Raw genomic sequence first — 25,315 nt, 5'->3', positions numbered from 1 at the left:
TAATTGCTTGTCTTCTCAAAGTGGGATGGGGTTGGGAAAGGAGGAAGGAAAAGAAATTGGAACTCAAAGCTTTAAAATGAACGTTTAAAATTGTTTTTACATGTAATTGGGGAAAAAATACAAAACAAAAAATATTATCTATGTTTTATTATATTTTTATTAATTTAAAAAATATTTCCCAATTACATTTTAATCTGGTTAGAGTCACATTTGGGAATATTGGGAGCAGCTTGTGGCCTGATGATGGTGTGTTTGATACCTTTGATCTAGAGGACCCAACAATCTACAGGAATACCTTGTTTTATTGTAACTCACTTTATTGCACTTCACAGACAATGTATTTTTCACAAATTGAAGTTTTGTGGTAACCCTATGTCAAACAAGTCTATGGGCACCATTTTTCCAACAGCATGTGCTCACATCATTTCTCTGTATTATTGCATTATGGTAATTCTTATGCTATCTAAAAATTTTTTTATCAGTATTATACTATTAAGGTGATCTGTGATCAGTGATCTTTGATGTTACTATTCTAATTATGTTATGGGGCACCACAAACCAAGTCCATATAAGATGACAAATTTAATCAACAAATGTTGCGTGTGTTCTGACTGTTCCACCAATCAGCAGCTCCCCATCTCTCTCCTTCTCCTTGAACCTCCCTTTTCCCTAAGATTCAATAATATTAAAATTTGACTAATTCATAACACCACAATGGTCTCTAAGTGTTCAAGTGAAAGAGTCAATAAGTACGGCAAATTTCATTGTTGTCTTATTTTAAGAAATTGTCACAGATACCTCAGTCTTCAGCAACCACCACTCTGATTAGTCAGCAGTCATCAACATTGAGACAAGATCCTCCACCAACAAAAAGGTGACAATGCATTGAAGGTTCAGATGGTGGTCAGCATTTTTTAGTAATAAAATATTGTTTATTAAGGTATGTACGTTGTTTTTTAGACATAATACTATTGTTTACTTAATAGACTACAAAATAGTGTATTTTTTTTTTGTCTTTTTAGAAGGGGGAAGTCAGGGCAATTGGGGTTAAGGGACTTGCCCAGGGTCACACAGCTAGTAAATGTCAAGTGTCTGAGGCAAGATTTGAACTCAGGTACTCCTGACTCTAGGGCTGGTGCTCTATTCACTGTGTCACCTAACTGCCCCTACATTTTTATATGTACTGGGAAACCGAAAAATTCATATGACTCACTTTATTACAATATTTGCTTTATTGTGGTGATCTGGAATCCTACCTGCAATATCACCAAGGTATGTCTGTATGGGGAATTCTTCAACTTGGACTCCATGCCAGAGCTTCATGACAGTGGCTAACATCTTTGGGAAGTACTTCTATTGCTGTTTTCTGTCTCTTTAGATCAGAAAGTTGAATACTGTTATATCTTTCAAGTTACCTTGTATAATTTTGTTATGGGATGAACCTGGATAGAGGAGTGCTTTAAGGTAGCATTTTGCTCTACCAAAATCAGTGAGACCTTGTATTTTCTACAACTTTTGGTATGTTGATAGAGATGTAGTCTGCCGTGGTGCATCATTTACAAAAACCTGCTTCTTTATTAATAACCTAATTAACAATGCCTTCAATATGTATGTAGATTGTTCTCATGTATTACATATCCTCCCCCCGGGTGGTAGCAGTGTAGTAGATTGATGGGAGTGAGTAAGCTGCAATACTTTCACAATTACACAGAAGTCCCAAAGTAAAGGTCATCCAGGAAATGTAAGAGTGAAAAAATAGATAGACTGATAATGTAGTGAGAGCAAAGGGAGAATTAATGGACAGCCAGTATGTTCTACTAGTCTTGTCATGATTTTGAGAGAAAGTAATTGGATGGACCCCATATGGCAAAGATTTCTAGACAAGGACATAGACCAGTGCAGGCCTTCAACATCTCACTCTTGGGCAACTGCAGTTGCCTGCTGGTGGGTCTACCTGCCTCAAGTCTCTTTCCATTCCAATCCATTCAGTCACCAAGTGATTTTTCCTAAAGCACAGGTCTGACCATGTCACCCCTCCTGATTCAATAAACTCTAATGGCTTCCTCTCACCTGTAGGATCAAATGCAAAATACTGTTTGGCAGTCAAAGCCCTTCATAACCTAGCCCCCTCCTACCTTTCCAGTCTTCTCATACCTTACTCCCCAATACATAGTCTTCATTCTAGTGATACTGACCTACTGGCTGTTCTGTGAACAAGATACTCCATTTCTTGACTCAGGGCATTTTCTCTGGCTGTGCCCCAGACCTGGAACACTCTCCTTCTTTTACACTGCCTACTGACCTCCCTAGCTTCCTTTAAGACCCAATTAAAGTATTTTCTTTTATTAGACTCCACCTAATTCTAATCCCTTCCCTCAGTTATTTTTAATTTATTCTGCTGTGGTGCCAATGCAACATTTACAGCACCCATGATCACAATCAAGACCATGACTATAAAAATCACATGTCATTCAATTGCAAAATACACCAGATTCTCTATGTATAGGACAGAACTGAAACATTTATTTTGACACCAGAAAACCAAATCCCAAAACCAGTAAGCCAATTCCATGATAGTACCAAATATATTCAGAAGCAATGATAACACTGAGAGCCACAGCATCCTTCAGCCTTCCCATAAACCAATACAAGATCAAGATCTACTCACAAACCTCTCTATCTCCTTGCCTGAGCATCCTCTTTCCTGCACCATCTCCCTAGCTCTGACTACCAGCTTCCTGTGGGCTCTGCTTCCCTTCAGCAAACTCCTCCCTCCACAGACTCCATGTGACTACATTCAGCCTATTAGGGAGCAGAGTTTATCTTCACAGCAGGGAAGCTTCCTGTGGGCTCTGCTCCACCCTTCAGCAAATTCCCTACATCACAGGCTCTATGTGAAGACATTCAGCCTACTGGGGGCAGAGTTTACTTTCAAAGCAGGGGAGGTCTCCAAACTCCCCTTAGGTCTATTAAGGGGCAGGGAAAATCTTCAAATTCCCATTCTTATTACACCTGTTTACAGCTTAACTGAATATATTTATTTGTATTTTATCTGCCCCTTTAGATGGTAGTAAGCTCCTTGAGGGCAGGAACTGTCTTTTGACTTTTTTTGTATCCCCAGCTTAGCACAGGGTCAGGTAAGTAGTAGACACTTAATCAATGCGGATTGATAGATTGATTCCCAAGGGATAGGTTGGCACAGATGGATAATAATTTTCAAACCTGGAGGGAATATTCCTATTAATGAGGTCACAGATTCCTAAGAGTATTTTGAGTATTACTAATTATTAGTATGAGTATTAATCAGATTGAACTGAGTCTGATGAAGAAAGATAAGACTGGGGGGAGGTGGGAAGAGAAGGAAGAAAAGAAGATAAAAGCAAATCTAGAAGGACTATTTGGGAGTGAATGGGATTACATAACTAATAAGAGGAAGAAGACAACTGCTTAATTCTTGCTGCTTTTGTTTTCTCTGCAAAGAACAATCCTTGGATAGGAAGACACAGAACAAAAATGAATCCCAGGCAGTTGATACTCATGGTAAAGAAGATAGAAAGAGAGCACTGAGCTATGCTTTAGGTAGATAGATAGATATGTGTATGTATATATGCATATATGTATGTTTATACACACATAGATATTCTTTATTTTTAATATTATTTTCTTTTTAAATTTTGAGTTCCAGATTCTCTCCCTCCTCACCCTTCCCCACCCAATGAGAAGGCAAATGATATGACATCAATTATACATACGGTATCAGCCATGTGGCAAAAACAAACAAAAAACAAACAAACAAAACCTGAGAAAATTATACTTCATTTTGCACTCTCTCTCTGGAGGTAGAATGCATTTTTTCATCATGAGTCCTTTGGAATTATATTTGGATCACAGGCATTGATCAGAGTAGCCAAATCTATCACAGTTGATCATCATTTCAACACTGTTGTTACTGTGCACAATTATCTCCCATTTTTACTCACATCACTTTGCAACTGTTCATATAGTTCTTGCCATATTTTTTTTGAAACCAACCCTTCATTATTTGTTATAGTACTATATTACAATATGCCACAACTTATTCAGCTATTACCCAAATTAATAAAATCCCTTTGATTTCTAATTCTTTGCCACCACAAAAAGAAATGCTATAAATATTTTTGTACATATGGGTCTTTTTCCTTTTTCTTTGATCTCTTGTAAGAGCTAGGATTAATGAATTCAAGTCAGCTGGTTCGGATGAAAGATACCCCTGGGTCCTGAAAGAATCAGTGGATGTGATTGCAGGGCACTCTCAGGGATATCAGAAGGAAAATGGAAAAAAGGAGAAGCATTGCTGGGCTAGAGAAGGGCAAATGTCCTGATTTTCACAAAGGGAAGAGAAAACAGAGCCTGAGAGTTATAGACCAGTGAGCTTGACTTTGGTTATTGATTCAATAACATTTATTAAGCACCTACTGTATGCTAGGCATTGAGCTAAGTGCTAGAAACTTTTAAAATGGGTTATTAACAGAAATAAAAGTTTTTCATGATTGCACTTGTATAACCTATATCAAATTGCTTGCCAACTCAGGGAAAGAAGAGGAAAGAAAGGAAGGGAGAGAATTTGGAACTCAAAATTTTAAAAATCAAATGTCAAAAGCTGTTTTTACATGTAAATGAAAAAAAGATAACTTTTGAAATTTTTAGGGATATTAAATGGAGTATTTAAAAGATGATTAGCGAATATTTAGAAAGAAAAGCAGTACACACAAAGTGCCTACATGTATTTATCAAGAACAAGTCACAACAGACTAACTGTATTGTGTGTGTGTGCATGTTTACAACGTTACTAACAAGTAGATCATGAAGAGTTCTAAAGATAGGCTTTACCTAGATTTTTAGCCAAATATTTAGTAAAGTTCTTCATGCTATTCTTGTGCAAACGATGGGAGGAAAGGGCAAGTTGATTAGGATTCAGAATTGGTCAGATGTCACTCAACAAAGGTATCATCTTGGCAGGAGGTCTTCAATAGAGTGATAGAGTGCCCCAAAGATGTTCTTACCTCTATACTACTTAACATTTGACACTGCTCATCAAATTTGCTGATGACTCAAAGCTGGGAGAACTCCCTCACATTCTGAGGAGAAAATAGGCAGGGGTGCCTAGTTTTTCAATTTTTTTATGAATTGATTTTATGAATTTTATGAATTTTATTAATTGCCTTTTGGAGGGCAATTGGAGTTAAGTAACTTGCCCAAGGTTACACAGCTAGTTTTTTTGTGTGTGTGTGGGTGTTAAGTGTCTGAGGCCGGAATTGAACTCAGGTCTTCCTGACTCCAGGGCCGGCACTTTACTCACTGTGCCACCTAGTTGCCCCAATTCCCTCACATTCTGAATGGCGATCAGGATACAGAAAATATCTTGACTAGCTTGGAACTGGAGCCAGTTATAAGAAGACTAAATTGAATAGGGATAAATCTGGCCTTACATATGGGCGCACACATACACACTTGATCTTACAAGAACAATTTAGAGGCAGAATGGGTAGCAGCTTGTCTGAAAAAGATATTGGGGCTATAGTGGGCTACAAACTCTATATGAGTCAGCAACTAACAAACTAACATGATCTGAAGTTGCATTTAAGAGAACTTCCAAGAATAAGGAAGTGATACTTCATCTACATTCTGACCAAGGCAAAATATTATGTACAATTACGGGAACTACAGTTTAGAAAGGACATTAATAAGCTGGAGATTGTACCTAAGAAGGCACCCAAGTTGATAAATGACTCAGTTTATTTCATATGATGCCCATTTCAAGGAAGTGAGTATGTTTATTCTGGAGATGAGAAGACTCAGGGGACATAATACCTGTCTTGAAGTAACTGAAGGCTTATCATTGTGGAATAATGATTTGTCTTGTTCTGTTTGGTCCCAGAGAGTAGAAGTAGAAGCAAGTGGTAGAAGTTGCAGAGTTAAATTTAGGCTTCATTTCAAAGGAAATTTCTAGATAATTAGAGCTATATAAATGTGGAACTCACTGACTCTTCTTTGAAGGTCTTGATGTAGGGGCTGGAAGACCTCTTTTAGCTACATTATAATGGAGATTCTTTTGGGGTTATGTATTGGACCAGATGTCTGTTGAGGTACCTTCTAAACCTAAGATTATAATGATTCTCTGATCACCACCTACCTATTGGACACCTCCATCTGGATGTCCCGTGGGCATCTCAAATCCATTCTTTCCAAAACAAAAATCATCTTTCTTTCTAAGCCTACCTCTCACCTAAACATTCTGATTTCTGTTGAGGGTATCACTCTTCTAGTCAACCAGAGTAGTAACCTTGGAATCATCCTTGACCCTTTCAGCTGCCTTACCCCCCATAATATATTAGGGTCCATGATGAGGAATAGGATCTGGGAACCCCTTTGAACTCTCCTTGAATCTTCCCACTTGATTTGGCATTCCCCTGAGGTCATAAGCCTTCCATTATCATCATTACCACTCAGCATCAGAGAAGGTGCTGTGCTCTATGAGCAAAGCAGGTTTGAAACAGCTCAAAGGAAATGCAGGATGCACAAATTTAGAGTATGCACCCCAAATGTTCACACGGATTATTTGTGCCCCAACTAGTAGTAGAGCATTCTGAGCTCATATTGGTCTGATCAGCCAGTCAGACACATTGAAATTTGACTTTAGCATAATGATGTCATTTTGGTCCTCTTCAAGAATGAAGGACAACAACCAGGAACCACCACCATTCCCAAATCTGGGTTACCCTGAACCTAGCCTAGCCCTCCATTATCTCCAGGTAGCCTTCAGCTACTTCCCACCCTTAATCCCATTCTCTTGGTTCCTGGTATCTGACCTCTAGTCACCCCAGCTTCTAGTCACTCCCATCAAGACCCTCCCTGGACCCCTCCTCCAGTAACCCCAGACTACTTGGCCAACCCTAGATCCCTCCCACAATCTTTCTGTATATAAACTCCATCTTGCCTCCATGAGAGCTGAGAATTATCTAGCACAGACTCACTCTGTGTCAGATTATTCTGGCCCGCTTGTCCAATACAAGCGTCACAGATACCTAGGCTCCTTAAGAGTCTACCCATTATGGTGAACCTTTAATAAACTTTTCTTTACTTTGGCTGAGAGAAGGTTTGAGTCTAATTCATTCAGCAAGACCCAGCGTATTGGTATTTTGGGGTCTGGAGCACCATTAAACCTTAAACCTCAACATTTTATGGTTCCCTGACCTCAACAAAAATAGTGGGCTCAAGTTTAGCTTACTTCCTACATAACATTGGTTCCCCCATGTTCATGTCTAAATGTGACAGAACTGCTAGATGAGTCCTCATTTCACCTGCTGTTAACCTGGATCTAAAAAGTCACTCCTGGCTCTCAGAGCATCAAAACTGAAAGCATGGGCCCAGGACCCTGGTACGCTCCCTATTCCCTTCACCTAAAATGGAAAAAAAAAACCCAAACCAAATGCAATGGCAGCAAAAAGCCCAGGCCTGTCTTCACTGACTACATGTTAGCCTCTATAAGGAGAGCCTAAAGCCTCTCCTCTTACAACATTGCCTCTCACTGAGTTCCACCAGGGAAGGAGTACTACCCTGTTTCCCCGATAATAAGACCTATCCCGAAAATAAGCCCTCCCCTTACTTTGTAAGATTCCTCTAAAATAAGCCCTCCCCCGAAAATAAGCCCTATTGAGATTGCTACTGTAGTGAAGGTGATCCCCTGCGCTACACGCTACATTACGGTACCCTCTATATGCACCGTCCCCCCCCCCCCGTGAAACGCACGCCGCGCTCTGAGCTGCATCCAATCAGAGCTGCAGCAGTGAGCGCGTCATCCTGTTCTTCCCCAGTGATTTGCTTGCTGGTGCCATTGAGAGCAGTGCCACGGAGGAGAGCTGAGGCAGGACAACATAAGCCCTCCCCTGAAAATAAGCCCTCTGGTGTTATTCTTTCCAAAAAAATTAATAAGACAGTGTCTTATTATCGGGGAAACACGGTACCAAGAGCAGAGCCAAAAAGGAAAAATATTCAGGCTTTGCTCACTAGGGCTTTTTCAAAGGCCTCTGCAGCCAATCAAAGACACTCTTTCACCATGTGTTTAACTTTTTCAAGCCAGTTACAGAATGTCAATGCGTGCTCCAGCATCTCTACAGTGATTTCCCCTTACATATCATCCTGACTATGAAGGAAGGAGACTCCCAAGCCTCCTCCACACAGTGAGCTGACATTAGAGGCATTCTATATATGTACTAGTCTTTCGTACATGCACATACTTTTTGACCCAGAGATTCCATTGTTAGGTATATACCCCCAAGAAGGTCACTGACAAAAAAGAAAGTCTTCATATGCACCAAAATACTTATAGCAGCAATTTTTTGTGGTAGAAAAGATGGGAAACAAAGTAGACGTCCATTCATTGGGGAATGGCTAAACAGATTGTTAATATGAGAAAAAATGACAAATATGATGAAAAGCATGGAAAAACTTAATATGAAGGTGAAATAAACAGAACCAAGAAAACAATATTCACAATGAAAACAGCAATGTAAATGGAAAGGACAACTAACAAAAAAAATGGAAAATGAATGTTGTGAAATTATAAAGAACAAGTTTGGCCCCAAAGAAGTGATATGAGAAGACACCTCCCCCCATTCCTTTGCATGGGTGGGGAGGGAGTTTCAGGGGTGTGGAATATGGTATATGATGTTAGATATTTTTGATGCACTAATTGGTATGGTTTTTTCTTTTCTTTTTAAAAAAAATCCTTTGATATAAGGAATGGCTTTCTGGGAAGGAGAATAAGAGGGATGCAGGGGGAAATCTAGGATGTGAAAATAAAAGCTATCTATAAAAAATCTATTAAAAACACCAAAGAAATATATTTTATTTTCTTATCTGTGAACATGTATATCCCTTAACATGGTAAAATGTCACCTTCAGGTCAAAGATTCATTTGTTTTTGTCTTTGTACCTTCACCTAGCATACTAGGAGTTTAATAAACAATTTCTTGGATTGAATTGAATCCATGAACAATAATGAATCCAGTTTTAAAATTGAGCTTGAGCTTCCTAGAACAGAGGCTCAAGCGGATGAGCTAACCAGCTATTCAATTAGCTGGTTGTTGGGTTTGTTAAGAATTGCAGGTTGAGGGGAGGCTAGGTGGTGCAGTGAATAGAACACTGGCCCTGAAGTCAGGAGGGCTGAGTTCTAATACAGTCTCAGACCCTTAACACTTACTACTCATGTGACCTTGGGCAAGTCACTTAACCCCAATCACCCTGCCTTCCCCCCTCCAAAAAAGGAAAAGAAAAAAAAAAGAATTGCAGGTTGGGTAAGAAGGTAATTTTAACCCTTAGATAACCACAAGGCATCTGAAACAACCAGTCTGTCAAATAAATATTTATTAAATCTCTACTATGTACCAGGGACTGTGCTAAGGACAGGGGATATTGTTGTTGCTGTTTGTCCTTCATTCTTGAAGAGGACCAAGATATCAGGAAGATGATACCATGATTTGAAAGTGAGTTGGATTTAAGTGAGGCAGGGCTGTGCAAAGACACCAGGCTCAATTATTTTTTCTCCAGAGCCATCTGGATCCAATGGCAAGATATAGATCAGGATGACTGGAGACCTTGGCCTTTTTAAGCTAAAGATCTTCTGAGTTCTCACTTTGACTGAGACAATGCCCATTCAGTGATAAAAGCAAAAGAAAAGTGCAGAGGATACAGAAAGAAGCAAAGGACAGTCCCAGCTCTCTAGGTGCTCACAATCAGTGGTGTAATGGATAGAGTGCTGGGACTGAGAGTCAAGAAGACTAGAATTTGAATCCTGACTCAGACTCTTACTTGACTCTGTGATCTTGGGCAAGTTCCTTAATTTCTCTTAGCCTTCATTACTTCACCTGCAAAATGAGGACAATAATTTCCTTGGCTTACTGGTCTAGGTGGGAGTGTTGGAATATTCTTTGCTCCCCATCACTACTTCCAGCTTCTCTTCCTTCTATCACTCAGTAACCTCTCTTCCTTTGAGATTCATGTTATTCATATCTATCACCCAATCAAAATCCTGGCAGTTGTTGGGTTATTTCCCTTTCTTCCTCAATGAATTTGATGCCTGGCTTACAATTTTTCTCTCCTTTTCAACTCTTGTCCTCATACTAGGAGACTTCAACAAACATATTAATTCCTCCACAAACACCTTACCCATTTCCTCCACCTACTCACCTCCCATTATTCTTTCACCCACCTCAGACACACACAAAGATGGTCATACCATTGATCTTACCATCACCCACAAATGTACCACCTCCAGGTTCAAGAATTCTGAAATTTCCTTATCTGACCGCAATCTATTGTCCTCTATCTAGAGGTCAATTTCTTGACCTCTCAGTTCTCTGCCAGTCCATCTCCCCTGCAGTAGCCCTCTCCTCTTCTCCCCAGCTTAACTCCTTGGCAAGCCAGTATAACTCTACACTGTCCTCCTCTCTTGAATCCCATTCTCCTTTATCATATCACTAATTACACTTAGCCAAGCCTCAGTCTTGGATCACTCCCATCATTCCTTACCTTTGTGCCTATATGTGTCCTGATGAATGAAGGTGGAGAAAATCTTGCAACTGAGTCTACTACAAATTTATACTATCCAGCTTCTACTGGTACCTGACTGTCACTAGACTACTTCCCTTATTAATTCACTATCCCACTATCTACAGTAACTCTTTCAAATCTTTTCATCCCTCCTTAAGCCTCCTGTGTCTCCCTCTTCTCCTCTCCATCTCCCAAGCAGAGAACCTTACCTCATACTTTACAGGAAAAATTGGAGCTATTGATCATGAAATCCATTCTTCCTTCTTCCTCTTCTCTCATCACTCAGGTGCCTTCTGCCACTTTCTCCTCCTTCATTTCTGTTTCACATGATGAAGTGGACTTAATCCAGACCAAGGCTAATCTCTCTATCTGTTCAGGTGATTGCATTCCACCCCATCTTCTCCAAGAGATTGCTTCCTCTACTATTTCCATTCTCATTTATTTTCAATTCTCTCCCTCTCTATACTGTCTCATTTCCTACTGCCTACAAATATATCTATGCTTCCCTCTCCTGAAAAAATCCTCACTTGATCCTTCCATCCCTGCTAACTATCATCTTATAAATCTTCTGCCCTTTGTAGCAAAGTTTGTTGGAAGGGCCATCTACAATAAGTGCCTCTACTTTCTCTCCATTCATTCTCTTATAAATCCTTACAGTCCAGCTTCCTACCTTATTATTCCACCAAAACTGCTCTCCCCAAAGTTGCTAATGATCTCTTAGTTGCCAAGTCCAGTGGCCTTTTCTCATTCTCCTTGACTTCTCTGTGGTCATTGACTCTTGATCTCTCTTTCCTCCTTAATGCTCTCTTTTCTCTAGGTTGTTGGGACACCACTCTCCTGGTTCTCCTCCTACCTATCTGGCCACTCTTTCTCTGTCTCCTTTACTGGATCCTCCTCTAGATCACACCCTCGACCATAGATGTCCTTCAGGATTCTGTCTGGGCTCTCTCCTCTTCTCCCTCTATATTACTTCACTTGGTGATTTCATCAGTTCCCATGGATTTAATGACCATCTCTATGCTGATGATTCTCAAATCTATCTTTCCTGTCCTACTCTACTGAACTCCAATCTAAAATATCCAACTGCCTTTCAGATTTCTGGACCTGGATGTCCAGTGGACATCTTAAACTCAACATTTCCAAAACAGAACTCATTATCTTTCCCCCAAACCCTCCCTACCTCCTACCTTTCCTATGACTTATAGAGGACAGTACCATCTTCCCAGGTCCCCAGGCTTGAAACCTAGGAGTCATCTTGTATTCCTCACTATCTCTCACTACCCCTCCATATCCAATCCAATGTTGCCATGGCCTGCTGATTTCACCTTTGCTATATCTCTCTCCAGTTTACCTTTAGTCACTAAAGTGATTTTCCTATAACACAGGTTTGATCATGTCCCTCCCTTACTCCCTTACTCAATAAACTCCAGTGGCTCCCTATCATCTCTAGGATGGAATACAAAATGCTCTGTTTGGCATTCAAAGCCTTTCATAACCTAGCCCCCTCCCACCTTTCCAGTCTTTTTATGCCTTACTCCCCAACATGTACTCTTCAATTCAGTGACATTGTCTTCCTGGTTGTTCCATGAACAAGACACTCCATCTCACAGCTCTGGGCATTTCCTGTGACTGTGCCCCATACCTTGAACATTCTCCTTCCTTTGCTCCAACTACTGACCTCTCTGGCTTTCTTTAAGTCCTGATAAACTCCCACCTTCTACTGGAGCCTTCCCATTAATAATTTCCAGCATTAATTCCAATGCTTTCTTTCTTTGTATATTTGTTTTCTTGTTGTCTCCCTCATTTAGATTGTAAATTCCTTTAGGGCAGGGACTTTCTTTTGTCTCTTTTTGTATCCCCAGGGCTTAGCAGTCCCTGACCCTGAATAGATGCTTAATAAAGTTTATTGATTGATTGACAAGGCATGTCACTTTCCCATTCCATCAACCAGAAGCTGTTAGAGAATAATTCTCTTGGAAGTTCTAGAAAATGACCCTGAAGACTCCAAAGAAAGAAATTCTTTCTTTTGGAAAGAAGCCACGCTGCCCTTCATTTTGTGTACCACAATTTGGACAGTATACAATCCAACTTTGGGCCCCCCTTTGAAACGACTGCTAAAGTCTCACCTACCAGAACATAAACTAGTAACAAAAGGTGTGGTTTTCCTTTATCACTGTGCTGGCATGTAGAGAACAGAGAGTACAAAGTAATAAGGGCTCCTTTAGGAAAAGGACCAATAACCTGGGATAGGAGTGGTGTGATCTTTGTCCTTCGTGGGACACATGATATTTGGGGAAAATAAAATCTGGAGGAACCAATATTAAAAAAACATCTTCCAACTAGATTACCTTTCTGCCCCTCCCAGCAATATAATCAGTCTTCAGATAATATCAATTCCATTTAGGGAGATAGTAGATGGAGATGGTGGGGGTAGAGGAAGCTTTTGGTAGAAAAGTGGAACACTACAGTTGTAGAATGTTGTATACACATCTCTCCTGGACCCTCGATAGCCAGTCCTTCTGCTCCTCTCTAAAATTATTTTCTTTGCTACTCACCATAACAGCTGCTTCAAACCTCCTTTCCTGAAGCCTCCATTGGTACTCCCATCCCCACCCACTAAATTGAAGATATTACCTCATACTTTATTGAGAAAATTGAGGCTAGTTACTTCAAGCTCCTTCTTCTCATTAACCAACCCATTGACTTCTTCTGTGAGCTCCTCCTTTACTCTATTCTCTGATAAAGAGAAGACCCTTCACCTTACAAGTCCAACCCCTTTAGATGTACCTCCAATTTCATACTCTCCTGTCTTCTCCATTGGATTATCTTTACTATCATCCCTCCACTCTCATTTTTAATCTCCCTTTATTTACTGGCTCTTCCCCTGCTAACTACAAATATATCCAGGTTTTCTCTAGCCTTAAAAACTCTCATTATATTACATCTCTGCCAGCTATGGTCTTACCCTTTTTCCAGTTTTTAAAAGTTCTTGAAAAGCAATTTACATGCACTGTCTCCACTTCCTATTACTCTCTTCTAAACTCTCTGCAGTCTGGTTTCAGACTTTATTGCTGAGCTGAAATTGCTCTCTAGAAATTACCAATGATTACTTAATCGACAGTTTCTTAATCTTCTTTTTTTGACAATTTTCTTGATCTTCATCCTTCTTGACCTTTTAAGAATATTGTTTTGCTGTTGTCTATCCTCTTCTGGATACACTCTCTTTTCTGGGCTTTCATGACAATGCTCTCTCTTAGTTCTAATTTTACATATCTGACTACTTATTCCCAGAGTGGGAATTGGCTCACCATTGACTCACCATTCATTTCATTTTTCTTAACTCCCCCAGGGCCTATCTTGTACCATTTTTTCTCTCTACACTATCACTTGGTGGTCTCATCAGCTCCCTTAAGTTTGATGATCATTTCTTTTTTTTTTTAATGTTTTTAATTTTTTTGTCTTTATTAATTTTTTTGCTTATTTTTAGTTTACAAGATTCAGTTCCACAATCCCTTGAGTTTTAAATTTTCTCTCCCTCCCTCTCCTACACACCCCACCCCTATGTCAGCATGCAATCAAGTATAGGATCTGCAAATACTTCCACATTAGACATTAGGTTGTAAAGAAGGATTGTAACCAATGGAATGAACAATGGGAAAGAGGAAGCAAAACCAAACAAGAAGAAGAAAGGGAGCAGGTAGTTTGCTTCACTCTGCATTCAAACTCTGTTCTTTCTAGTTCTTTCTCTGAATGTAGACATCTCCTTCTGTCATGAGTCTTTTGGAGTTGTCTTATAACCTTGCATTGCTGAGAAGAGTCCAGTCTATCAAGGTTGGTCATCACATACTTTGTGTCCCTAATTGTGTACAAATTTCTCCTGGTTCTGCTCTTCTCACTCAACATCAGTTTGTATAAGTCTTTCCAGGTACATATGAAGTCCATCTGCTCCTCATTTCTTATAGCACAATAGTATTCCATTACATTCATATACCACAACTTATTTAGCCATTTTCCAGTTGATGGGTATCCCCTTAATTTCCAATTCTTTGCCACCACAAAAAGAGCTGGAATAAATATTTTTGTACGTACAGGTCTTTCTCCCACTTCTATGATCTCTTTGGGATACAACCCCTAGACGTGGTATTGCTGGGTCAAAGGGTATGCACTTATTTATAGCCCTTTGGGCATAGTTTCAGATTGCTCTCCAGAATGGTTGAATCAGTTCACAACTCCACCAACAATGCATTAGTGTTCCAATTTTTCCATATCCTCTCCAGTATTTGTCATTTTCCTGTTTTGTCATCTTAGCCAATCTGAATGGTGAGATGTGGTACCTCAGAGTTGTTTTGATTTGCATTTCTCCAATAATAGTGATTTAGAGCATTTTTTCATATGCTTATAGATATCTTTAATTTCATCCTCTGAAAACTGCCTGTTCATATCCTTTGACTGATATCAATTGGGGAATGACTTGTATTCTTATATATTTGACTCAATTCTCTGTATATTTTAGAAATGATGCCTTTATCAGAGACACTGGTTGTAAAAATTCTTTCCAAATTTCCCACTTCCCTCTTAATCTTGGTTACATTGGCTTTGTTTGTACAGAAACTTTTCAATTTAATGTAATCAAGATTTTTTTTTTGCATTTTATAAAGCTCTCTAACTCTTGTTTGGTCATAAAGTCTTCCCTTCTCCATAAATCTGACAGGTTAACTATTCCTTGCTTTCACAGATTGCTTACAGTATCAGACTTTATACCTAGATCATGCACCCATTTGGATTTGATTTTTCTATACAGTATTAAATAATGGTCTATGCCCAGTTTCTGCCATACTATATTCCAGTTTTCCCAGCAGTTTTTTTTTTCAAATAGTTAGTTCTTATCCCAAAAACTGGGGCCTTTGGGTTTATCAAGGAGTAGATTACTATAGTCATTGGCTGTTGAGTCTCGTGTACCCAATCTATTCTATTGATCCACTACTCTATTCCTCAGCCAATACCAAGTAGTTTTGATGACTGCTACTTTATAATACAGATTAAAATCTGGCATGGGTAGGCCACCTTCCCTGGCATTTATTTCCATTAATTCCCTTGATACTCTGGACCTTTTGTTCTTCCAAATGAATTTTGTTACTATTTTTTTTAGCTATATAAAGTAATTCTTTGGTAGATTGATTGGTATGGAACTAAATATGTAATTTAATTTAGATAAAATTGTCATTTTTATTATACTAGCTCGACCCAGCCACAAGCAATTGATGTTTTTCCAATTAGTTAGATCTGACTTTATTTGTGTGAAAAGTGTTTTGTAATTGTTGATGATCATTTCTATGCAAGTAACTTTCAGATTTATATATCCAGTCACAGTATCTCTCCTGAGCTCCAGGTCTACATTACCAACTGCCTATTAGACATTTTGAATTATATGTCTCATGTTGTTGTTGAGTCATTTCAGTAGTGTCCAAATCTTCATGACCCCATTTGGGGTTTACTTGGGAAAGATGGGTGGCTTGCCATTTCCTTCTCCAGCTCATTTTACAGATGAGGAAACTGAGGCAAACAGGGTTAAGGGAGTTAAGGGACTACTTGCCCAGGGTCACATAGCTAGCAAGTATCTAAGGCCATATTTGAACTCCATTGTTCTTGGAGCTCTTTGAAGTCTTCCAAACTCCAGACCTAGCACTTTATCCACTATGCCACCTAGCTTCCCCTCTATGTCCCATGAGCATCTCTAATTCAATATATCTATAACAGAATACTTTATTTCTACCCCACTGCCAAAGTCACTTTTCTTCTGAACTTCCCTATTTCTACCAGGTTCATCACCATCTTTCCAGTCACCAGATTCACAGTCCTTGGCTCCCCACCCTCACTCACCCCACATATTCAATCAGTTGCCAAATCTTGTTATTTCTTTCTCTGTATCTCTCATATATGTTCCTTCTTTCCATTCACACAGACACCACCTTAGTCCAGTGCCTCATCACCTCTCACCTGGATTAATGCAATTGCTTCTTAATCCACTTAATCCTACTCCAATCCATCTTTCACATAACTAGCAAAGTGATTTTCCTAGATTGTAAGCCTGACCACTACTATCCAATAAGCTTCAATAGCTCTTAAGCACCTCTAGAACCATATATAAACCCCTGTTTGGTATTTAATGCTCTTCACAACCTGGTCTCTTCCTACCTTTCCAGTCTTATTAAACATTATTCCAACCATACCAGATTTATTTGATTTATTTATTTATTTTTGGCTATTCCTCACATCACCCTCTGTCTACCAACTCTGTGTCTTTGCACTGGACATACACCAACCCTCGGGTAGCTGGGTGCAGTGGATAGAGCTCCAGGTTTGGAGTCAAGAAGACTCTTCCTGAGTTCAAATCCAGCCTCAAACACTTTCTAGCTATATAACCCTGGGCAAGTCACTTTACTCTGCCTCAGTTTCCTCATCTGTAAAATGATCTAGAGAGGGAAATGACAAAGTACTTCAGTGTCTTTGCCAAGAAAACCCCAAATGGGGTCACAAAGAATTGGCCACAACTGAAAAATGACTAAACAGCAACATTTTCCAATATATTCCACCCCCATAAAAGGAAGAAAACATTTAAATCAAACTGACCCAAAAAGCAACTTTGTGTGACAGCATATGCAACATTTTGCACCCCTGGTCTCCCTACTTCTCTCTACCAAGAGGGAGGAAGTAAATTCTCTCATCTGTCTTTGGGATCAACCATTGCATAACTGATCTCACCTCCCTTTTTGTGTTTTTCAGTCTTCACTTAACTCATCCCCGTATCTGTCTTTAAGAAGAAGCACAGTCTCATCTTAACTCCAACTTCCTGATATATACTCCTCTTCTCTTTGTCCTTTTGAAGTTTCTTCATCCCATCTCTTATTACTCTGTGACATTTGAGGGCTAGGCATAAGTGATTCACTCGGCAGATCTCTCAACACTTTATTTAGACTTTTTAAAAGCACTGCTTTTGTTATGATTTGTGTAGGGAGTACACGTTGATTATTTGCATGCTTAACCTACTAGACTGTGGTCTCCTGGAAGCGGGACTGGGGTAGGACAATGAACAATGTATTACTGTAGGTTGCTTGCTGAATTGTTGAATTCTGGTGTGCCATAGGAATAGCAATTGAACTTATTTTGAGAGTGGAAGAAAGAAGTGGCAAGAATGCCCAAACTTCGCTGAACCCTCCTTTATTCCCTTTTCTTCAGACTTCCTCATTTCAAATATTCCTCATGGAGTATGGCATAGAATGGTGCTTCTTTGAAATAGGCCCATCCTCCTTTAGGATGTACTAAGATGGCAAATATTCCATACCCAGTTAGCATATGCTTGTTTCAGAATTCAGATAATTACTCATATTCATGACTTCCCTTATTATCTCATGTAGAGGAAATAATATTCTTTTTCCCTCTCTTCCTTCAGGTTGCTGTCTCACATATCATATAAAGTCATTAATGTAATGAGGGCTTTTCTTTCTGTGACTTGCTGGTGTGTTATTATTTATTATTAGTGCCCATGCTTTTATTACTGTTTTATGCCTGCCACATATTACCCTTTCAGATTAAAATAATAATAACTCGATTTAATAATACCTTCTACTTGGGGAGTTGCTTTCAACCAAACAATTCTAGGTTCTCTACAAACATTACATCATTTGTTCTCAAAACACTCCTTCGAGGGAGACCACTCTTACTACCGTGTTTCCCCGATAATAAGACACTGTCTTATTATTTTTTTTTGGACAGAAAAACACCAGAGGGCTTATTTTCAGGGGAGGGCTTATTTTAACGAACATTGACAGCAATTTTAATAAACAGGTAAATGTGAACAAAAAAATGTACCTTTATTCAATAAGCAAATCACTGGGGAAGAACAGGATGACACGCTCACTGCTGCAGCTCTGATTGGATGCAGCTCAGAGCGCGGCGTGCATTTCACCGGGGGGGGGGGGGAAACGGTGCATACAGAGGGTACCGTAATGTAGCGTGTAGCGCAGGGGATCACCTTCACTACAGTAGCAATCTCAATAGGGCTTATTTTTGGGGGAGGGCTTATTTTAGAGGAATCTTACACAGTAAGGGGAGGGCTTATTTTCGGGATAGGTCTTATTATCGGGGAAACACGGTATCTCTTTCTGGGAAATCCTGCTATAGCTCTGACTGCCCAGGACAAATCTCAATTCAAAAGGATCAAAACTTCCACAAACACAGTTCACAAATAAACTTCTGAATCAGTAAGTGACATTATGTAGAGACTAGAATAAGATTGTAAACTCCTTTAGATCAGGAAAATGTGTCTTTTGGATAGAAAGCAAGCCTTTGAGATAGCAAGACCTGGGTTGGAGTGTTGCCTCTGCCACATACTCAATATGTGATCCTTGGACCAGTACCTAAACTTCTCAGTGTTCTAGGTAGAGGGGCAGCTGATTAGTACAGTGGATAGAATGTCTGATCGGGGGTCAGGAAGGTTCATCTTCCTGAGTTCAAATATCGCCTCATATACTTACTGTGTCTGTATAAAAGGTATGGGACCATGAGCAAGGCACTTAACCCTGCTTGCTTCATCTGTAAAATGATCTGGAGAAGGAAAAAGCAAACCATTTCCATATCTCTTGCCCCAAATGGGATCAAGAAGAGTCAGACACTATTGAAAAGAACTGAAGTGCTCTAGGTAACCCTATAAAACTATAAATTACAGAGAAGGTATCAGCCTGTATTGGTAAAGAATTCTCTATATTAATGAAACCAAAGGTCTGCTTTCCATCCTTAACCATTCAGGGCCTAAAACAATATGCTATCCAATAAGGCATATCTGAGTAATTGTGAACTGCCTTTCTACTTTTGGGTGGGGGGGAGGCAGTTAAGTGTCATAGTGGATAGAGCACTGGACTTAGTATCAGGAAGACCTGAATTCAAATCCAGCTTCAGAAATTTCCTATCTGTGTGACCTTGGACAAGTCACTTAACCTCTGTCTGACACCCAAAGAAGGAAAGGGCAAACCACTCTAGTGTCTTTGCCAAGAAAACCCCATGAATGGTATGGTCCACGGGGTCACAAAGAGCTGGACAAAACTCAACAACAACAATTGCTACCAAGCAAATAATCAACCCTGTGATTTTTGCATTTTCAAGGCTCTCCCGGCTCTCAGTGTTTTTTAATTAAATTATCTGGAGTGTGATTTGAAGGGTTGTTCATTTGGGAGGAGGGACAGTATTCACCCTCCCCTTTCAAACCCTCTCTGTCTTAGGTGACAGGATCATGTTGCTTTTGAGCCTTGTGTTTTTATTGTTTGCATATTCTTCTGGAGTCTGGATTCACTCAATTACCACACTTCCTTGTTCTTCTGCCCACTAGTTGTCTGAGTTCCTTAGCAATGGAAGCTGGAGGCTGCTCACTTTAGTTTTCACCCTACAATTACAGGAAGAGGACAGCTATGTTTTGGGTGCTCCTGCCCACTTGGTGTCTTGGGGCTTCTGAAATCTGTTTGCTGCCAGAGAAACACAAGTTTCAGCAAGCAAGAGGCCAAATTCAATCCCTTTAAAAAGAAGTGGAGACAGCATGATGAAGAGCAACCCTGAAACAAGGGAAATAACACCTGGGTTCAAGTCTTGTGTCTCATACATACTGGATGTGTAACCTCTGGGCAAATCATTCAATCTTTCAGTCCTAAGACTGCCAGCAGCTCTCTAAGATCATACATGACAGAAAAGGTGCTAAGTACAACAGTAAGAGTGAGTTTCCCCAAACAGGAAGTTCCCAATGAAAATGAAATCACAGGTCCCATCTCTATCCTAAACAGAAGGACAACAGAACAATGAAAATTCTGTCTACTGTGATCAATTCATCATAGTATTACATTTCCGCAGAAGAGTGTGTGGACAGAAACAAAAGAAGACTGGCTTTTTCTCATTATAATAATGGCATTTATATAACACTTTAAGGTCTAAAACGTACTTTACATCTCTCCCACTTGTTACTAAAAGTATTATTATTCCCAGAGGTTCCCACAGTAGATGATACTGACCATTAGGGGGGCACTGGAATGATGGGGGGCAGTAGTAGCCTTGGGTGTAATTGAGGAGCACTGAATAAAAATAAGGAGGCAATGGAAGCATAAGGAAAGAAGAAAAGAGACTTTCTAAAAACAATTTATACATGTTTCATCTGTTATATAACAGAGTTAAAGTCTTAGTGATTACATTATTTTCCAAATAAATACACTAAATACAACCAATAACCAATTAGTGATCAAATGGTCAAGTCCCCTGACAGGTCTTAACAAACAAGTATTGGCAGTCGAGCATGTCACCAATTGTCAGGAAGTCAAGCATGCATCTGCAGGAATATGTTCATGTAATGACCTGTTTACAATACGATACTATATTGTTACACGACACAATATTGCATCATCAAAATTTGAATGCTGGGAAAAAACACAAATTTACATAGATTATTAAATTTAAGATCTATAATTTTTTTAAAAATAATTTTTTAAATGATGGAAATTTCAAAAAAATTGTTAAAGCATTAAAGAAAGATTTCCAGCTGAGGAGAGGGGAAGGGAGTAATATATTTTTTAAAAGGGGGTGGTAACCCAAATAAGTTTGGGAACTTCTGATTATCCTGATTTACAGATGTGGAAACTGAAACTCAAAAGTGGCTTCCCCAAAATCCTACACCTAATCAGTTATTAGATTAGAATCTAGGTCACTCTACTATACTATGTTGCCTCCCTACAGACCTGACTGACTGGACCATATACTGTAAACAGTAGTCCTAAAGAATGTAATAGTTTGGGTTTGGAATCAGATCTGGGTTCTACTATTTACTGGTAGTCAGGGTGGTTAACTTTTTTTTTTTGTGACATGTACCCCACCCTATTGATTTGTCTGGGGAAGCTGATGGATCCCTTTTCAGAATGTTTTTAAATGCATAAAATAAAATACATAGGAGTACAAAGAAAACTAATTCTATAGAAAAACATTTAAGAAAACATTTTAAACACACACACACACACACACGAACACGCACACAAATTCACATACTCCAGGTAAAGAACCCTTACCTACAGAAAAGTCACTGAACTCTGAGGCTCAGTTTTCTTATTTGTAAAAATGAAAGGGCTAGACTAAATGGTCGATGTTCTCTTCCACTTAGAACTAGACTCTACCTAAATGCTTTCAATAGTCTGTTCTCTCGGACTGCTTTCCTCTCTATATTTCCCCCCACCTTCTTCCCTGTCTTCATATTCTACAACACTCCAGGTACCTTTCTCCATATATAATTTCTCCAAATATAATCAGAGGACTTGCTGTGTTTGGTTAGATTTGGGCACTTTCCAAGGAGTTGAGTTTGTATTCTGGTCCCTCAGAGGTAGGCCCCATACTCAGATCTATGTGAAAAGACAGGCATGACCGGAGATCCCTCCCTGGTTGGTCCTCATAACTGAGGGGTAAGGTTGAAGATGATTGAGCAGAAAGAGCTTCCCATTCAGTAAGCTTTAAAGGGAGAAGCACTTGCTCTCTTTTCTCTTTTGAATTTGTGATTCCAACAAGTTCTTCCTTGGACCTTCTGATAGGATTTCTCTCTCTTCCTCACCCTGGAAGCTACATCTGCATATGTGACTTCACATATACTTGCTTGAGTGAGTCTAAGCCTGGACCTCAAGTCCTTAGTTGCCTCTTCTGCTTTGTATTTCTTCTCCGGACCACAGGTAAGTGAACAGCAATACTGAGATAGATGTTTCTAGCCTTGACTGCTACATCATAAGGACAGGACCCTAGAAATTCCTAAGAGTTGATTAGCAGCAGTTTCCTACTACTACAGTCTTCTTAAAGATTACCACCAAGAAGATGATCCATGCATTTATTAGAAGCTGGCCAGAAGATCTAGACCTTGAGTTGCTTCTCAGACAGTACAGAATGAGAGGAAAATTAAACCTGTTCAGCAGTCTCCCAGGTCTCTCAAGAGTTTTCACTTCCTAGGAGATTATAATAGGTAATATGTGTTTCTATATAAGTGTATGGGATCCCTTGACCCCTCTGAATTTTTAACAATCCCATTCAGTCTTTTTCACCTCAATGGAGACTATCCAAGGAATGTTGGGGCTACAGTTTCATGTTTTAAGTATTTGTCAATTCAAGCTTATGAGTCTTTTGTGTTTTAAGCATTTCTTTTGTGACAGATACTTCATATCTCCTACCTCATACATTGAGTATCTTCTCTTTGATGAGACCCTAGAAATGAGCCAAATGTAAGCTGGGAAATTTTCTCCAGAATTCTGGAGAGCCAGAATAACCTGATCCCCTCTTTCTAGAGATCAGCCTCCTGCAAGACCAAGTGCAATTCTGTGTGAGCCTACAGCTGGGGCACCTTGTAGGAAAGGATGTTCCTCCCCACTCCCCACCAAATAAACATATACAATCACACTTCTATTCTATTCCTTTTCTTCACAACCCAGAAACTCCCAAACACAAAGTCCTTAAGATCAAATTGATTTCATTTTGTTTTTATTTTTAATGAACTAGGAAAACAGTTACAGCCCTGTGCTTTTTTTTTTTTGTAAAAAAAATGAAAGCCTCAGTTTGTCCAGGAAAACAAAAAACAAAACAAACTTCAGCTCCAAAGACTGAGAAAACATATTTTTCTTTCTGCATCAGTGGAATGCTTACAATATTCATTGCAAATGCTTAATGTTTTACATTTTCAGAGATTCAAGTTCCAAAATTTTGCAAAAAGAAAAAAAAGAGGGCTCTTTAAAGTTATATGGCTGTGATGTGAACAGCTGCAACAACTCTGTCTGTTTTCTATTTTGATAATTCTGTTTCTTGAGATGACCACATCTTCGAGAGGAAATGAGTCAAACCCACTCAGGCTTGCTTTTCCAGCTGAGCATGTTCAATTTCAATGAAGTAATGAATGAACTTGGCTACACCAGTCCCATTCCTACAACAGAAAACAGAAGGGCCTCAGCCAATCAGCAAACACTCAAGATTTTCAAGTTGAGTTCAAACAGGAGCACGAATGGCCAATCAGCACCGGCGGCTCCTCCCCAACTGCTAGGTTGCAGCCAACCACCGGCCCCAGAAGCCAAAACACAGCAAACAGCCAATGCCCAGGGAGCCCAACAGCTCAAGCCTCCTCCAATGGACTAGACCTAGGGGTGAGGAGGAGGGGTAAGGGGGGGAATAAAAAGAGCAACAGTAACAGCCTCGGAGACTGGGGATTCGAATCGAACACCCATACATAACCCGGGGCTCTGACGGAGAGGCGCGTCGTCCAATCAGCGGCCGCGGAACCTGGGGCCTCGAACGTTGAGACACTCCCAGGCCCCGCCCCGCGCTGTTGTTTGTGGTGTTCTCCCCGGGAGGAGGGAGAGCGAGCGAACCACAACATTCGTCCGGTCGGGCCGATTGAAGCAGGCTGCTTGGGCCGAAGGGAGGGGAGGGAGCGCAGGCGGCGATTGCTGTGGGTTGGGAAGGAGGAGAAGAGCAGGCGAAGGAGGCAGGCGGGCGCAGGCCGGAGAGAAAGGCGAGAGAGAAGGAGGACGCCAGCCTCGGCGGACGCCTCCCAGCTTCCCCAGCCCCCCTCGGACCTCGGACTCTCTTCTTCCCCGCTGGGCGGCTGGTGCCGGCTTCGTTTCTTCTTGCCATGTCTGTGAATATGGAGGAGCTCAGGCACCAGGTCATGATCAACCAGTTCGTGCTGGCCGCGGGTTGCGCGGCCGACCAAGCGAAGCAGCTGCTGCAGGCGGCCCACTGGCAGTTCGAGGTGCGTTCGGGCTTTTCCGGCCGCCGGGAGGACCGGCGGACGGACAGACTGACTGACGGACGGGCGGGTGCCAGGGGCTTAGCTCAAGCTTCCCGTTATGCTCCAGGCGGGCACCGTCCTCCACTCCACGCCGCCGCCTTCCCTGCGCTTCACCTCATCTATTTCTATCCCTGCCAGACCCAATCCAAGAATAGTGTGTGTGTATCTTTAAATAAACCACGGGGCCAGACAAGGCCACGAGTGGGTAGCGGCGAGTTCAGCTCCCACGAATTACACACACTTCTGTCCCCCTCTCGCCTCCGCCCCAAGTTTATTTGGGGAAGGGGGGAGGGTACTGACCCTTGAGTTCTCAGATCCCGAGGAAAGAAGAGCGCGTGAATCCACCCCTCCCTTCCCCTTTCCGCTTGAGGTGACGGGGGAGGGGTGGGCTGTGGCTGTCAGGGCCTGAGGAAGGAATGCCCGCGGCCACCCGAGGATCACAGTGGCGCGTGGGGCTCCCAAGAGCTTAAGGCACCTGGAGCTGGACCTCCCTTTTCCCGAAGGGGGGGGTGGGCGGCGACAGTAAAGGGACGTGGTTCCTCTGCTGGTGGTAGGGGGAGTGGTCGGGGGAAAAGCGGTTGTAAGGGACATGCTTGGGGAATGTGGGGGTGCGGAAGTGTCTAGATTTCCCCCCCCCCCCCCCCCCCGACCGCGCAAGACCAAGCTCGGGTAGCCCCCCCCTTCCTCCCAATCCCCTCCCCCGGGGACCGCCCGACCCATGCCCCTTCCCCCCCCCCCCCCCCCGTGGCCCTATTGCTTATTTCTCCAAGTGGGAACTGGCGACGACTTTTAACTCGAGTGACACTGGGCTCGGTGCAGGATGGGTAGAGTGATTTGGTGATTGGAAGAAAAGGGGGGGCTACCCTAGCTTGGTCTTGCGAGGACGGG

General features: G+C 41.0%; 1 protein-coding gene and 1 long non-coding RNA gene across 2 annotated transcripts in view; one reads left to right on the top strand and one right to left on the bottom strand.

Moving 5' to 3' along the window:
• Positions 1–23,099: 23,099 nt before the first annotated feature.
• LOC138152485 (uncharacterized) lies at positions 23,100–25,061 on the bottom strand. The gene is made up of 2 exons (XR_011166114.1): positions 24,728–25,061; positions 23,100–23,563 (listed from the first exon to the last, which is right to left on the bottom strand). It is a non-coding gene; the product is annotated as an uncharacterized lncRNA (long non-coding RNA).
• The window catches only part of UBALD2 (UBA like domain containing 2), an 11,844-nt gene continuing 10,654 nt past the window's right edge, over positions 24,126–25,315 (top strand). Inside the window, exon 1 of the mRNA XM_069076311.1 lies at positions 24,126–24,388. Coding sequence (XP_068932412.1) covers positions 24,269–24,388 — 120 coding nt within the window. The 5' untranslated portion in view covers positions 24,126–24,268. The remainder of the gene's footprint in view (positions 24,389–25,315) is intronic.

This window comes from Petaurus breviceps, unplaced genomic scaffold, assembly GCF_028583685.1.
Source record: "Petaurus breviceps papuanus isolate PSGF00001 unplaced genomic scaffold, PetGlider_PUasm1.0 90925, whole genome shotgun sequence".
Lineage (NCBI taxonomy): Eukaryota > Metazoa > Chordata > Mammalia > Diprotodontia > Petauridae > Petaurus > Petaurus breviceps.
This window is presented reverse-complemented; position numbering and strand designations above follow the sequence as displayed.